The sequence below is a fragment of the Podarcis bocagei genome (assembly GCF_964188305.1).
Source record: "Podarcis bocagei genome assembly, chromosome: 11".
Classification (NCBI taxonomy): Eukaryota; Metazoa; Chordata; class Lepidosauria; order Squamata; family Lacertidae; genus Podarcis; species Podarcis bocagei.
In genome coordinates, this window is record NC_138136.1 from 33,867,398 (window position 1) to 33,884,131 (window position 16,734).

Sequence of the window (16,734 nt, forward strand, 5' to 3'; positions counted from 1 at the left end):
GCGCGCGCGCGCGCATATGATAGAATACCATTGTGTTTTGCAACTAGACTTCATATAGATATTAGTTCATCCCATGGGATATTTGAGTAAAAAAATGAGGTTGGTACAGTTGCAGTTCTGTTTGTGTTGCTTTTTTTGCAGGGGTAACACTTGAACTTCTAAATGAAGCTAATAGTTTTTATAAAACTTTTTTATTTATTATGCACAGTATGGCAAATTGGTTTAAATTCTTCGCTGTATTAATTTGGTTAAGGATAATTTACAGGTACCTAAATTAACAAAACAAGTGTTCAGATTAGAATAATAATAATCTTCCTCCCCATCCCACAGCTTAATAACATTTCACATGCTTGGATTAAACTTTTTTCTCTGTTACGAAGCACATACAGTAGATTTGATAAGTAAACAAAAGTTTTTGCCTTCAGCCAGCGAAATTCTATATTTTTGCATCTAGCATCACTGTTCAATTTCTACAGTGGAAGTATTCCAAATTGTTTTGCCTCTTGTAGTTTGTTCTAGCCCAAACACTGGTACAAGTCTTTCCTGGTGCAAGACTGCATGTGCAATTACACTATTAATGGGCCTCTGATATGCGTGGTCCTGCTAAATGGTTTTTAGTGGTCCTGCTAAGTGGTTTTTAGTTTTAATATTTTTCATGACCATTTATAAAGTACTCAAAATGGTGCTTGTATGCTGCACTGGAGCAAGTAGCGTGTTGAGACCCTGGATGGAACTGCCACCCAGATTCAGGTCATGTTCCATCCTGGAAAGTGTTGGAAGTCTGGAATGAAATTGGGGGAAAATAAAAAAAAATTAAATAAGGAATAAAATGGGATAAATAGCCTAGGAAAAGAATGTTTCTAATCTTTCCCCCCAATTTTATTAATCCATAGGGACCTGCAGGTTCACAGCCTTCACCCCATGCACAGCCCCCCACTCACAACCCCAGCAATCCCACGATGGGACCTCATGGTCAGGTAGGAGGGTATACAAAAGCACCCATATGAAACACTTTACTTGCAACTGCCATTACAACGATAGTTTGCTCATTTCAAATTTATCATTTAGCTTTTCTCTTGTCCACCTAAAGTGGTTCGTATTTTGAACCACACTTTTCCTACCCGCTGTCCCCTTTCCCCATAAATCTCACCATCTACTTAATAAATTGTGTGGTATTGTTCGTCTGTCTGTCTGCTTATTTTCCCAATACCCATGTACTTCGTAACAGCAGTTTTGGCATACAATGTGGGCCAGCAAATTTTCCGCAATAATATTCACACATGTGAATTTTTACTACTTATCTGGTTTTGTGCAATTCCTGAATGTAGCATTTTTCATATGTTTTGGACCAACAATTGACTATTTAAACCCATTATTTGATTGACACAAATGTAATAATAGTTTGGAAATTGGTGGTTTCAACTATTGTTCGTTAAGCTTGCCAAACCCTTTGATGCCAAAATGTTGGAAAATCATTTGGAATGTTTTCATATACTAATTTATTCTTATGGCACCGTTTACTTTCTTTCAAATAGGCCTAGAACCTGGCTTTGTTTTTTCAGTTCTTGAGCACATACCAGTGATCTTTAGTTGTGGTTTCTTATTCTGAGGGAAAAGTGTAGGCTTCTTATGTGGGGCCATTGGGAACTAAGCAAATGAGTATTTCAAAATAGTGCCTACTTTGCGGTGTAAACATTTCCAAAATTTGGGGAGGGGGGATTTGGGAGCTATGAGATCTGTATCCATCATTTAATAGATCATGGCGTTTCACAAGCTACACAATTCAGAGTTCTGTGTTGTCTAACTACAACTTGACTTACAGGCATTGTGGTACACCAGTAATAATTTAAATCAAGTACAAATTAAGTTCAGCAATAAGGCTATTTTCCTTTTTCATCGGTATCTCTTAGTATTTTGATATCAGGTAGTATTTCTGCGTGTTGTGTGTAACGTTACATAATTTTGACCTATGTAATGTTCAGAAAACATTTTAGATTATATGTCTTACTGTTTAAAGTTCTTGCTTAGAGGTTGGCAGCTGTTTAGGAAAACAGCAGTCAACCAAGGGCAATCCATATAAATAGCATCTGTTCAAGTGATATATGGGTTATTCTTGATCATTCCTTCAACTAAACACCTCTTCTTTATAATTATTTGGATCCAAAAGGCAGTATACTGGCCTAAAACTTCTATATCTAGCTGCCTACAAAATGAGATTCCATTGCAAGTTAGCAGAGAGGCTGTTTGGGTTTAGCATGCAGTTAATGAGCAGTTTAAATAACTGAATTTAGCACCGTAGTAACCTAGCAGCAAACATCTGCTGTATTAATGTAAGAGTTTGGAAATGAAGATCTATCTGGGTCTTGCATGCAGGTTGTATCAGTGACTCAGTTACAGAGCTCAATTTTTTTATATTATATGTATATTTACAGGTTTTTATTTGCATTGTCAATATATAGGGTTTGTAAACATTGTCTAGTTGATAATCTTTATTTTAATTCTCTTCTCTATGTGTCATGTAATCAAAGTTCCAGAGAATAATGTTCTATGTCTAGTTACTATTATAATGTGAATCCCTGAAACTGGAACATTATCAAAGATGCAGATATAGGTACTAGACTCACAGTTTTTATAGACAAGACAAAAGTCAAGAAATTGTTGTTTGAATTGCAAGTAGAGCTAAACCAAAATATTTTAAGTTTTTATGACAAAATATGGGTATTTGATAAGGGAGAACCTTTTGTTTAACAGTAAAGCAAGCTGCATGAAATTTCAAAGTCTTTTCCTGATTCTCATCCAAGTTCTTGACATTAATCATAACTCAAGTAGAACTGTACAGAATCACCCCAAGTTTGGTTTTTAAGGCTATGAGGAACAGTCTAAGCCTCTGAACAAGCTCAGGAAAGCTCCTGGCCTGACTTTGCTAAAGCTTAGACACAGTCCTTTTATATGCTCTTGGTAAGCTCTGTCTTAACCTTATCCCCAGCCCTGCTTACAGTCATGTGGCCTAGAAAAGTGCTAACACAGTATGTATAAAGGGACTGTTCCTACATTACTAACTTGTATTACAAGATTCCTATGAGTGTAGGCACTGTTTTCTTTCAGCTCTACAAGAACTGGGTTGTAGGTCTTGCTTTTCTGAGAACAGAAGTGGTGATGCTTAGTGGCCCCAGAATGTTGATAGTCACAGATTACAGGAATCAATAAATGTCAGTTAAGAAGTACAGTAACATCTGACACTGCTCAAATAACGTTCTTGTTAGTTGTGAGAATTAGTATCAAAGTTTTTCTAGGATTTAATTTAAAATGGCTGTATCTGTGTTCTTAATGTAGTTATTTTCTTTTGCAGCCTTTCATGTCCCCCCGATACCCAGGAGGCCCAAGGCCACCTTTAAGGATACCCAACCAGGTAACAGTCCTTTTATTAATGAAATGCAAGGGGCAAGAGAAAACTGAACCAGAAAAGTCAAAACTCTGCATACTTTCTTTATGAGAACAATAATTTCAACAAACTCCAAACATTATACAGCCATTTGACAATGCAAATCAAATTTTATTGGAAATGCACCATATCAGCCTCTTGATTCCCAGAAGTCTAGGTCAAGAGTCTGAGGGGTTTTGTCTCTTGTACTTTTATCAGTCTGTAGCAGCAAAACAAAACAAGAAAAGAAAAAATAACTGCAGAAGTGAAGAAACAGTGTTGTTTAATGTGGCACTAACTTTCTTCGGACGCGGGTGGCGTTGTGGGTTAAACCACAGAGCCTAGGACTTGCCGATCAGAAGGTCGGCGGTTCAAATCCCCGCGACGGGGTGAGCTCCTGTTGTTCGGTCCCAGCTCCTGCCAACCTAGCAGTTCGAAAGCACGTCAAAGTGCAAGTAGATAAATAGGGAAGGTAAACGGCATTTCTGTGTGCTGCTCTTGTTCGCCAGAAGCGGCTTAGTCGTGCTGGCCACATGACCCGGGAGCTGTCTGCAGACAAATGCCGGCTCCCTCAGCCAATAAAGCGAGATGAGCGCCACAACCCCAGAGTCGGTCACGACTGGACCAAATAGTCAGGGGTCCCTTTACCCTTTACCTAACTTTCTTCATAGCCTTCGGCCATGGTGGGCAAATGAAGGCATCGCACTGTGCTTCACCGCCCCTCTTCCTGCCAATTTTTTTTTTTGGGGGGGGGGTTGCATTTTTTATTTGAGGCAAGACAAAGACAGCCTCCATTTAAAGAATGACAGCAGTTTACGAATTGGACCCTCTGCAAAATTCAGTTTATAGAGCGAGTGCACAGCAAAAAGCCTCATCTGGAAGAGTACTCAGAAGTCTGCTCAATCAAGACTTCCCCTGTCTGTTGGTGGATTTTCTCATTTTATATCAGGATTCTAAAAAGCACTGCTTAATATAAAGTTATAGCACTGATTGTGTTATTTCATGTTATAAAACTTGACCAAAATTAGCATGGTTAAATACATGCTTAATTTTCATGTAGTCGTTCAACAATATTCCATTGAAATCACTGGAATTGATGCAGTGTTCCTATTGAGGTTTCCAGCAATTTTTGGTTAATAAAAGGCATCTAATAACTGGGTGAACAAAGTAAATTACAATCAAAATGATAGACTTGTTTGGAACTGGAAATCATTGTAGTTTGTGAAAATGTAAGGAAAGTCAGGGGTAGCTTATCTTAAAAACCTAACTCAATAAAGTACTGTTTTAATATTTTAATAACAATAATCATATTAAATTAATAATATTAAACAATAATATTAAATATAATAATATATTTAATATTGCTTGGCATTTGAAACACATTGCATTTTATTTTTTTAAAAATAAGCCTCTCTCTGTTCATATATAATTGAACTTTTAAATTCAAATGTTTTTATTTATAGGCACTTGGAGGTGTCCCAGGAAGTCAGCCATTATTGCCTAGTGGAATGGATCCAACACGGCAACAAGGTAATCTGTATCATCAATAGATAACAGCATGTTGGTTCAGAAATCTTACTCTCACTTCTTAGAATGTTAAGCGATCGGAGTGACAGGCAAAAATGAACACAGTTGTGGCACTGCAGGTGGGATGGTTCTGTTGTTCTTCTCATGGATGTCCTGTGGCAGAGGATACAAGGGAAAAACCTTTGTAGTTAATCATCTCTTCATGCAAAGGGAACAGCTTCTATGCCTAAATCTGGAGTTTAAATCATTTTACTTTTGCAGTATAAATTGAATAATGACATTCTTCATATTGAGGTCAGAATTGATGGGGATAAATAAGTATTTTTTACCTAAAGGTCTCTGATGATTCAAATATCTTACCCATCATAGCATTTCCTTTTCCTAAGTCACTGTTGCTTAGGGATTGCCCAAGAAGCTATTGCATTCTGCCCAGAATCTTGCGCTATATTCAGCAGCTACCCCGAGTTCCTAGCTGTTTTGCTTTTGAATAATTGAAATATGTAATGTAGTTATATATTATTTAGCACTGTCAGTTAAAGAATGCTTAGTAAATTGTATTAGTTGTTTTAAAATTATATAGTTCCATTATTACTTCCAGCCTCCTTTTTTGTCTAAACATAAAAGTGGAGGTTCATTCCATGACTTGTCTACAGTGAACTGGTTGTTGGGGATGAAAGCTTTATTAAGTCCGCATATGAGTTTAGCTAAAGTTCTGAAGAAAATGCTTTTTTATTTTTTGTTAATGCAACCACTGTTGTGGCAAGCACCATCTTAGAAGAGACTCTGCCTCTGTGTTAAAGAAAGAACAATAATCTATGATGGTGCCTGCCATATGAGTGTGTGTATGATAAATATTTGCATTAACCATGATTAACAATTTGTTGGTGGGGGGAAATCTGATTTAAGAATGTGCCTCTGAATATAAAGATATTTTAATCAGCTAACCTGATTATTGAACTAAAGGTTGTACCCTAATACATGTCTTTTCCAGGACATCCAAATATGGGTGGGCCAATGCAGAGAATGACTCCTCCTAGAGGAATGGTTCCCTTAGGACCTCAGGTATATTGCTTGTGTTGCAGTTCACATGGCCATGTATATCAAAATGCCCACTTTTCATGTGGAATTTATAATGCAACTATTTGTAGTTGCTATGTGTAAAGGCATGACTTCCCACAGAACGCCTATGCTACATCCCTGAAACCATTCCTTGCATGGTTAGACCAAAATCCACCTAGCTCAGCTTTCTGCTTCCAACAGTGGCGTCTGGAAGCTTAAAAATAGATCATGAAGACGATCACATTTTCTGCTTGTTTGTTTGTTTGTTCTCACCATCCTGTACTTAGAAATTACTCTACACATGGATGATTCATTTACCTATTAATTCCATGAATCATCAGGTATAGAAGGAGCATATTTCTGAGTATTAAATGCCCGGGGGAAATAGTGGTGCAACCATAGTTTGTTTTGCATATCTGTGTTCACTGACTGTAGTTTTAAAAATGTGCAATTTGTTGCAACATTCATTTTTCTTCCACTTAACTGAAATTGCATTCAGAATAAAACCTTTGGTATTTCTCATTTGTTTAATAGCTACATTAGCTATTTCTTGGAGAAATGCAAACTATCGTTTTTAAAAGACAGAAAACATGAAAGAAAGAAAAATTAATTAAACTTTCTAATTGATGGCCATTCACCGTCTTTTTGAACCTATCCATATACAGTGGTACCTTGGTTTTCGGACATCTCCATTGCCGAAAGCTTTGGTTTTTGAATGCCGAGATCTGGAAGTAAATGCTTCCGTTATCAAACATGCCTCAGAAGTCAAACAGTTTCTGCTGCATGTATCTGTTGTTTTTTACAATTTTCTCTATTGAATTGGTAGACCACCTTTGCGCCTCAGTTTTCTAACGTTTCGGAAGTTGAACTGTCTTCCGGAGCAGATTACATTCGAAAACCGAGGTTCCACTGTAAATCTCTTCATATGTCCCTAATAATACCAAATCATTCAAGCAAGACTTACTCAGATTTGCCTTTTTAAATATTTTCAAACCATTTGGCAAAATTGTATACTTTCACAGAAATTGTATACTTTCACAGAATCAATAATATCCAAATCCTTTCCTACAACAGTTTTAGCATAGAAACTGATTTAGTTATTTTAGCTTCAATATTCAATAAACATCTTAGTTTCACAAGGTGGAAGAATCCTCAGATTCTTAATCAGAGAAAATTGAACTGAATAGCATTAAAATCAGTCAAGCTTTTGCTGAAAGTTTTAAAAAGAGACAGCTTTTATATGTCAGTATGTGTGCATTTATTTTGATGAGCTTTATTTCTGGAATACTTCAATAAAATATGACATAGCTCCAGAAGCATGTTGTTATACATCGGCATGTCTTGAGCACATGTCCTACAACATGGGTTTGTTGACTAGACTCATCTAGGGCTCTTTGTTTTAATTTTTGTTATAATTAGAAAGTGTTATATGAGTACACTTACAAAGTAAATAGCATTGGCCACTTTTAAGAACTCAAGCCTGACTTCCCTTCTCACAACAGATTGACATGCTTTCTCTTTGAATAGTACAATTCTTATAGCTGAGAATGCACACAGTCTAAGATGGTCATGTTACAGCTATGTACATTGGGTGATACCCAGTTATTCCTGTCAGCTAGTGACTTTTGCTTGTGCAACAGGACTTTCCTCTCCTTCTCCTCAGCCCACACACATCCCAGCACATCAGCTTCAAAGGGTTGAAGGATCTTACGAAACAAGTTTGGGGGAAGGTGCCCTGGGGTGAGGGAGACAAAGAGGAAATATTGGATATCACCCATGTGCTGTTTTATTCCCCACCCCCCAGGTAAATAGCGCAGTTTCCAGAATCGATTGCTATATGTGACAGCCTAAAAGCTAGGTGGAGAGCATGTTTTCGTTTTGTCCTGAACACAGCAATGGGCTGTTCATAGGCATTTCAGTACATTTTTCGTGCCTTCTGAATAATTCCCCTGCTCTTTGCTGTAGATTGCTTATTAAGTAAACTTAGCAGTCATCTTATTCAGTATAAGTATATACTTCTAATGTTAAATACTAACACTAAATAGGCAGTTTACTTTAAAAAAAAATCCATTTGAATCCCTCAAAATGTCTGTGGAATACAAAGTCAACTTTTGTGAAATGGATATTAAATCTGTCCCTCACAGACAATTGTGTTATCTATCATAAATGTTACAATCTCCATGAATCAATTAACATTTGTAAATGTGCCCCATATCCTCCCATTGTTAAGATAATAAGACTCTTAGGAAATGCTAAATAGTTTTATTAAAATTAGGGAGAGTGTAGAAACAATAATTGTTTTTAGTCAAGCAACTCAAATTCTGAAAATGAATGGCACTGGCCTATCCAATAATCAGATGTGTAGGGAAGTCATTAACCTGCTGTCCTTTCTTTCCCCCCTCCTCTTTGGTTTTGTTTTTTTGTTTTGTGGTAGTCTGACCCTTGGTTATCATTGCAGAACTATGGAGGTGCAATGAGACCCCCACTGAATGCTTTAGGTGGCCCCGGAATGCCTGGAATGAATATGTAAGTAAAAAGAAAAATGCCGCTAAAACATTTACAAAAAGAGACAATCTTGTTTTACATTAAACCTTATAACATGTAATTAAAAGATCAACCTTTAAAAAATAAACCAGAGTCAAATTGACATCCATCACAAGGCTTATCATGAATGTGTGCTGAACTTCTGGTGGCCCCTCTCACAGCAGATATGTCATCTACTCTACTATGGATAAAACATAGCAGGAGATCGTGACTATATTGAAAGTCAATTGCAGTTCTGCTTGTAGATTACAACAGAAGAACAATAACTGGGTTGCTCTGAAAGCAACCTGTATCTTCATTATGTTTGTGCCAATGGTACTACACCTTAGTATGGATAAAGAAAGGAAGGCGTTGGATATGCAGAATGTTAGCAGTGTGGTAAAGATGGGGCAATTGGTGTCTGTCAGTATTACATGTTTCTGGAAGTAAGTGGAATTAAAGATGTAAATAGTTATGCATTTACTTTAGAAGTGTTTGTTATGTTAGTAAGTTAAATATGTCAAATAAAGGAAGCAAGACAGTAACATTGTAATAATATGCTACCTGTCAGATATATAGTTACTTGCTCTTTAGTTACCAGAAACAGCTCATTCTTCTTTGGTGTTTGCTTGTAGCTAAGTAAGATTGTTTCCCATGAATATGGTCTTAACAGCGTGTCTGTAGGTGACTGTGGGGCCAATTCTGGATCCGCACATCCTCCGCACAGCGGAGACATAGGTTTCCAGGTGGGAGTTGATCACAGTGAGGATTTTCCAAAGGTGCCTTCCTCTTAGCTCGTTTCTCCCTTTTGTCCTGAGTTCGTGCTTCTTCAAAGTCCATTACACCTTGGGTAGAGGCTATTCTCCAATTGGAGCACTCGCAGGCCAGTGTTTCCCTGTTGTCAGTGTTTTTACTACATTTTTTTTTTAGATTTGTCTTGAGAGTGTCTTTAACCTGTTTTGTTGTCCACTTTTGTTGTACGCTTTCCATTAAGTTGGCAATAGAGTAGTTACTTTGGATGATAATCAGGCATCCAAACAACATGACCAGTCCAGTAAGTTGATGCTGAAGAATCGTTGCTTCGACACTGGTGATCTTTGCTTCTTCCAGTACACTGACATTAGTTTGCCTGTCTTCCCAAGTGATATATAATGTTTTTTGGAGACACCGTTGTTGGAATCTTTTGAGGAGTTGGAGATGGCATTTATGAGTGGTCCATGTTTCACAAACATAAAGTAAAGTTAGTGTGTAGTACAATAGCTTTGTAAACAAGCATTTTGGTTTCCCTGTGAATGTCCCATTCCTCAAACATGCTACACTTCCATTGGGAGAAAGCTGAAGGACTTCCAACAACACAGGAGTGGCAAAGGATGCAAAAGCAAGTGGTGGATGGTATTAGATTAGGTGGTTTAAGAATCCTCTGTCCGGAAACTGTAGCTTTAAATTTCCCCCCACCCCCTTTCCCCCCTAAAATATTCTTTGTCTATCTTTCAATTAGATGGTGTAAGGTTGTGTCTATATTATATTTCTGGGGAAGTCTTTATTAGACTAGAGGATGCTACTGGCCTCTATATTAAGAGCAGGATCCAACACTCCACAAAAAGACTTCCACTCTCAGAATTGTATTTTACCTTCCACTTACCTCTCCTGCAGCTCAAATCATATTGTGAACTTTTATATTTTAGGGGTCCGGGAGGTGGTAGACCTTGGCCAAACCCTACAAATGCCAATTCTGTAAGTATATATCAAGATGTACTGGAATTTGTAATCCTGTTTTATGCCTTTTGAAAAAAGAAAAAAGCAAAAAGCAAAACTTACTGTTAAGTTGTTTATAACTTTATCAACATACCTTCTGGCTCAGGAATACTATCTGTATCATTCTGCTCCCTGAAGATACACATCCGAGGGCCTTTTCATAAGCTGAATTCAGTACCTGTTGTAGGTCTATTTTCATCTTCCTTGCATTTAGCTTTTCTATTTCTGTTTCAGGTGGCTTTTGGTGACAAGGCAGTTGGATTACCTGTTTACCCATTCCTTATAATCTTATAATTATCACTACTTTAAAAATAGCCTGTTATGCTGCCGTGCTAAGTTTATTATGTTTTGATACCTTAATTGTTTGGTGGTGGTTTTTTATTTTGTTAGCTCCTTTGTTTTGTTTTTTTTTATAGAAAGGTGATATAAAATAAGTTGCTACTCCTCATAATATGAACTCAGCTGTTTTGTTTAACAAAGATTCTTCCATTCTTGATTCTGCTGATTTATACAGAACATTTAAAACCACAAAATGCTTTCTGACAACAATTGCTGCATGGAAAAACCATAATAAAATGTTCATATTCAGCTTTACTTAATACGATTTAAATAGTGGAAATGGCAGTAGTAAGATGGCATTTATTTATTTATTTATAGGGCATTTATATATAACTTGATCACTGGTATTTTTTAGCAGTGATTTGCTGACTTGTTCTTCTTTCTAGAAACTATTTTTAAATTTCAAAATGAAGCATTTTTAAAACTAAAAGAATTATATCTCAAAGAGAATAAAGCTCAGTTTTCTTTTCTTTTCTTTTTCAGATACCATACTCTTCTGCGTCACCTGGGAATTATGTAGTGAGTATGCTTGTGTGTGTCCGCTTATATATGTGCAGTCATTAGCATAAATGCTACGTTTCATTTGGGTTAAGAAATGGTTGTCCAGATGTTGAGGAAAACCCATGTGTATTGGTTGAGAAGTGAACAGCTGATCTGTTTTGTATCATTGCGTCTGCTATATATTTGTAGTACATATGTTGATGTTCATTAGTAAAACAGTTAACAGTCTTGCCAAAATTGCCCTGAATGCTGGGTTTTACTTCAGCATATGTTCTCTAACTGGTACAATGCATAGTCTTCAATAATGAAAAAGTAAAAGCAGCTGTTTTGAGGAACACAATCATGAGCTTGAATTTAAGAAATTTCATTTGTATTGAAGGGTCTAAAAAGTATCTAACAATATAGTCACAAATAAAATTTTGTGCAGTATGAGAACATGTTTCACACTTTTTCTGTTCTGTTTTGACTTATTTTATTTTCTTCACTTAAACTGAGTGGGACTTGAAAACCTGATCTTAAGTGGCAGAATCACCATTGTAATCATCAGAATAATTGGTTTAGGGAATGTAGCTAGGTTTTTATCTAAAACTTTTGTTATTAAATATTTACAACCAGTGATTTTAGAGGATTATTAGAACTATGTCATAACGATACACATAGCAGATAGCCATACTGGCACAGATTGAATAGCATGACACAGATTGAATAGCATGACTATACATCTGACATCCACAATTGCCACCAGCCTCATCCTGCAAAGTAGAATCCAGTAGGGCAGAAAAGGGAGAGAGAAGCCTGGCGTGGCCAGAGAGTTAAAGCTCTGTACCCAGCCCAGTACCCTGCATATTTCCCCTTGCGTGGTCATCAAGTCAATCGTTTGACCAGGAAGGGGGCCAGAAGAAGGTGTGTGGGTGTGTGAAAGAGAGGTGTGACCATGCCCACCACTGGGATCACCCTCCTCCCCCAGGATGAGGTATTTGCGTTAAAAGAGGTTAGCCACCCCTGGTCTAGATAACTGGAGGTAGCAAAAGTGTCAAGATCACAACCTGCTGTGAAACCTTAATATGCTTGTGTGTAAAAAACATGGTTATCAAGCTTGTCAAATTTACTAGAATATTTAGGTGTGCTCTTTATAGAGGGATGTGGGTGGCACTGTGGGTTATACCACAGAGCCTAGGACTTGCCGATCAGAAGGTCAGTGGTTTGAATCCCTGCGACGGGGTGAGCTCCCGTTGCTCGGTCCCTGCTTCTGCCAACCTAGCAGTTCAAAAGCACGTCAAAGTGCAAGTAGATAAATAGGTACCACTCCGGCGGGAAGGTAAACAGAATTTCCGTGCGCTGCTCTGGTTTGCCAGAAGCGGCTTAGTCATGCTGGCCACATGACCCGGAAGCTGTACGCCGGCTCCCTTGGCCAATAAAGCGAGATGAGCGCCGCAACCCCAGAGTCGGCCACAACTGGACCTAATGGTCAGGGGTCCCTTTACTTTTACCTATATAGAGTGTACAAAGTTGAACCTGAATTCACAGTTAAAAGTGGTAGCAAATTTGACATGTGAGAGAAATTAGCAATTAAGATGTAAGTACAGTCATACCTCGGGTTACGGACACTTCAGCTTGCGCGTTTTCGGGTTGCACACCGCGCCGAACCCGGAAGTACTGGAACAGGTTACTTCCGGGTTTCAGCGCTCGCACACGCGCAGAAACACTAAATTACGCTTTGCGCAGAAGCGCCGAATCGTGACACGCGCGTGCGCAGACGCAGCACTGTGAATGCTGCGGGTTGCGACTGTGCCTCTTGCACGGATCACGTTCGCAACCCGAGCATCCACTGTAAGTCTGTCTTACTGTTTCCCTCCCCCCCCAGTTGTCAGTAGTGTAATTTGATGCCCAGATGGAATCTGATAAGGAAGGATACAAATTTCTTGGCTGACCTTGCTAGCTAAGCCAAAACCAAATTTTATGTTTGTCTTCTTATCCCCTTTGCTTGCTGTTTTAGCTGCCATGTGGCTAATGCACTTGGGATCCTTAACTGACTGGCGTAAGGAAGGCACAGAACTTACATGCCTGACACACACACCCTCCCCTCCCAACTTGGTTAAAGTGCCCTTGGTGCTTCTACCAGTCATGGTTCAAGTAAGCTCAGCTGCTACTTTAAAAACAATATAGACATATATTTGCACATAACTGGGGAGTTCCATGTGTATGTAGAAATTGCTCTCTTATTTTTGGATAGCCTTGTTTCACTTCCGAATTGATAAGCACTCAACTATCTGAGTGAATGAATGATGAAATAAAATATGTTAATTCTGTCACGTGGGGAAACCCTTCAAAAGCATATTGTTTACTTCAGTCTCTTCAGTGATCCTGACTGCTCTTTTGTGTGTTTATTAATTAAATGGTTTGGTTTGGTTTTTAGGGTCCACCAGGAGGCGGGGGGCCACCGGGAACACCCATCATGCCTAGTCCAGCAGGTATCCCAATTTTAACCAGAAAATGTCAAAGCAATGCAAAATATTTTTTTTAAAATGTACGTCATTTTTTTAAATTCTGGAAATGCATGATTTAGGCAACAAATAATTAAAATGCATACACAGGTAAGAGAAATTTATGTAATTTTGCTTAACATTTTAGCAATCACTTTAGGATTCTGAACCACTTCCATCTTCCTATACATGGATGCAACTTATAATTTTATTAATTATGGAAGACTAACACAGCTTTATGAATCATTCTTTCAAACCTGAATATGTCCCTTTGGTAGAGCATCCACAACAGGCAGAAATTACCAAGAAGGCAGGAACTGTTTGACTTTGGTCCAGTGCCAAATTGTGTCTTGTTAAATCATAGCTGGTTCTCCTCTGTACCTCTTCAGTTCTTCCATTTTGAAAGGCCAGACTTCTCATTGTCATTGCTTCTTGCACAAACATTGGGAAAGTGCCTTCTCACAAACCATTAATGGAGCAAGTAAAGCAGATTGGATATTGGTGCCCTTCAGTTTGAATACTAATGGATTCTCATCTGGGTTCAGTTATTTTCCATGTTAAAGAAGGAAACTGCTGCTGGTCCATGCCTATGCAATATTTGCTCCTGTTTTCCTTTTAACATCTGCAACAAATCCCTTATCAAGCATTTGCTCACAGTCTAGCCAAATGCTGCTTATAAGCAAAATACATTACAGTTGGTGTTAACAATAATGTGTACTGTACGTCCAATTTGAGAGCAGTTCTGAAATGTGTTCTTCCGTGGCACTGTAAGCATGCCTTGAATTAATAGCTCATTGTGTTCACTGGCTGTTTTCCATTGAAGATGTGTGACCTCCTACATATATTTTTGTTTCAGATTCAACCAACTCCGGAGACAATATGTACACTTTAATGAATGCAGTTCCTCCTGGACCCAACAGACCTAATGTAAATATCAGAAATGAAAACACATATTTAAATTGTGCAGCTTAAACACTAGTGTATGAAACATTATTCTTGTATGTCTTATCTCCCTTTATGTGAAAGAACATGACTTATATACATGCCAACATTGCTCCACTAAATTTTCATTAATATAGAAATGTTTGCAGTGGCTGCTCCAAGGCCATACTCTGATGTAATGATGTTAACATAAATATTGCTTATGTGAGTATCTCTCGTGGTTTAGGTAATTTCCTAGCTCTTTTTCTAGCTATTTCTGGAGATAATTATTTTTACTGTTTAAATACAATATTGACAGAAATAGAAACAAGATTGTTATTCATATTCCAGTTTTTACCATGCAGTTTATTCTTTACCATAGATTTATTAAGTGGTGAAAGTTACTTAATAGCATGTAGTATGATGTATTTTAACTTTCTGCAGTTTCCAATGGGACCAGGGTCTGACGGCCCTATGGGTGGATTGGGTGGCATGGATTCACATCATATGAATGGATCATTAGGTAAGAGTACTACACCTTGACTTCTTAACTCTGTGCTCAGTTCATTTCAGAATGCCTTGTTTTGAATTACTTCCATTACGTTTTCAAAATTTTCTTTGCAGCCAGGGAAGTTGATTTCTAAATGGCAATTCTCAGGTTTCTAGCAAAAAAAACCCTGACATACAAAATATATATTGTCTACTTGGGATTCCTATTGTGCTTTATAAATTAAGTTGCATGTGTTTTAGAAGTTAGAATAAAACTGCACAGGTGGAAAGCCCCAACATGCTATGATTCTGGAGTAAGGTTTCATGATAACATGCCAGGAAATTTAAAAGTCCTGGAAGTTCTCTCCTTAAAGTTAAGGTGAAAATAAAATAAAAAAACAACTGAGGGTTGAGTTACAAAATCAAAATACTGAAAGAACAAGCCAGGGCAGAGTGGGAAAGTCTGTTTATGCGGAGGGGGAGAGCTTTTGCTCATTTGGCAACTGGTGGGGTGTTTGACAGTACTGTTTTACTTGGGTTGACCACTTCTTCCTCATCCATGATAATGCAACTGGTTTCATACAGAGATGTTGCCACAATACAGCAGACAGACGGTAAACAACTGTGACTTTTGTTCATTTCCCATGAGCAAGGATGTCAAAACAACAACTCCTCTGCTGGTGGTGGCATGCTCTGGGTGTAAATTTGCAAAAAAAAAGGCAAGCAGAATGCAGAAAAATGGCATACATCTTGTTTCGATTTACTCATCTTGGCTGTCCCAACTTGAGCTGTAGCAACTTCACAGAAACACAATAGGTTAAAAAAAGAAAAAGCATATATTCTTTTGCAGTATATCATAACCTAAAGGGAAAAAGTTAAATATTCAGTAGAAAAAAAAGATTTTTAAAATGTAAAAACATTGGATGATATATTCAGCTAAGCTCTGAGTAGACTGTATGATTTAGATGTTTGTGAAATTATTAACTGGGTACTGGGACTTGACCTGGAGGTATCCTACAACCTCCTTCCTGCCTTACCTTTCTCTGGTCCCTGGGAATCCATCCACCGAGCTCAAGTTGGTACAGCTCAAGCAGGTATGTTTAAAGTTCAACGGACTCTTTATTGAGAACACATACACTGTCTCACACAGACTTCACACAACTATATAAAGAAAAAACCAACAAAAGGTTTCTTATATATGCTTCTAATTACATAGTCTACTACTAGAAGTGGTCTCCCAGGGGATAATCCAACCTAGAAATAATCCAAAAAAGCAAAGCGCCAAAATAATTCCAAAAAGTAGTCTACTGGTCAAGGTCAAAAGATTCACCTGCCCTTTATATGCAGTTGTTTGTACTCTAGCACTGGACCTCCTGATAGAATGGTATCTGTAGGATTCCTTGATAGGCTCCCTAAGCTTCCCCTTTTGCTTTAACGATGACCTTAGCTGAAACTCCTGGTGTCTGGGTCCTGTACCATTTTTCCAATTCACGCTCTAGCCAACCTGAAATCTTGCCATATTTCCTGATATGATACACCTAGCTTCTTACTATGAAATAGCAAATACCTACACCTCCCATTTCAACCTTTATGTGCCCAAGCCATCGCTGATAACTGATTTTATGCCTAAACTTGCAGCGTCATGCTATTGATAGTGATTTATTGGACCCATTGAAATTGAAAGGCTCGTAATTGTGGCAATATTTAAGGTATTCA

At 37.9% G+C, this 16,734-nt stretch overlaps 1 protein-coding gene across 9 annotated transcripts in view; it reads left to right on the forward strand.

Moving 5' to 3' along the window:
- SSBP2 (single stranded DNA binding protein 2) overlaps window positions 1–16,734 on the forward strand; it is a 122,386-nt gene that overhangs the window by 87,184 nt on the left and 18,468 nt on the right. For 3 of the 9 annotated variants that reach the window (XM_081213452.1, XM_081213459.1, XM_081213460.1), the window contains exons 6-15: window positions 894–977; window positions 3,350–3,409; window positions 4,885–4,951; window positions 5,940–6,010; window positions 8,442–8,533; window positions 10,216–10,264; window positions 11,108–11,143; window positions 13,542–13,596; window positions 14,465–14,535; window positions 14,974–15,052. In XM_081213452.1, the coding sequence (XP_081069578.1) occupies window positions 894–977; window positions 3,350–3,409; window positions 4,885–4,951; window positions 5,940–6,010; window positions 8,442–8,533; window positions 10,216–10,264; window positions 11,108–11,143; window positions 13,542–13,596; window positions 14,465–14,535; window positions 14,974–15,052 (664 nt within the window). The remainder of the gene's footprint in view (window positions 1–893; window positions 978–3,349; window positions 3,410–4,884; window positions 4,952–5,939; window positions 6,011–8,441; window positions 8,534–10,215; window positions 10,265–11,107; window positions 11,144–13,541; window positions 13,597–14,464; window positions 14,536–14,973; window positions 15,053–16,734) is intronic. The other 6 variants (XM_081213456.1, XM_081213454.1, XM_081213458.1 and 3 more) reach the window with 3 other exon arrangements.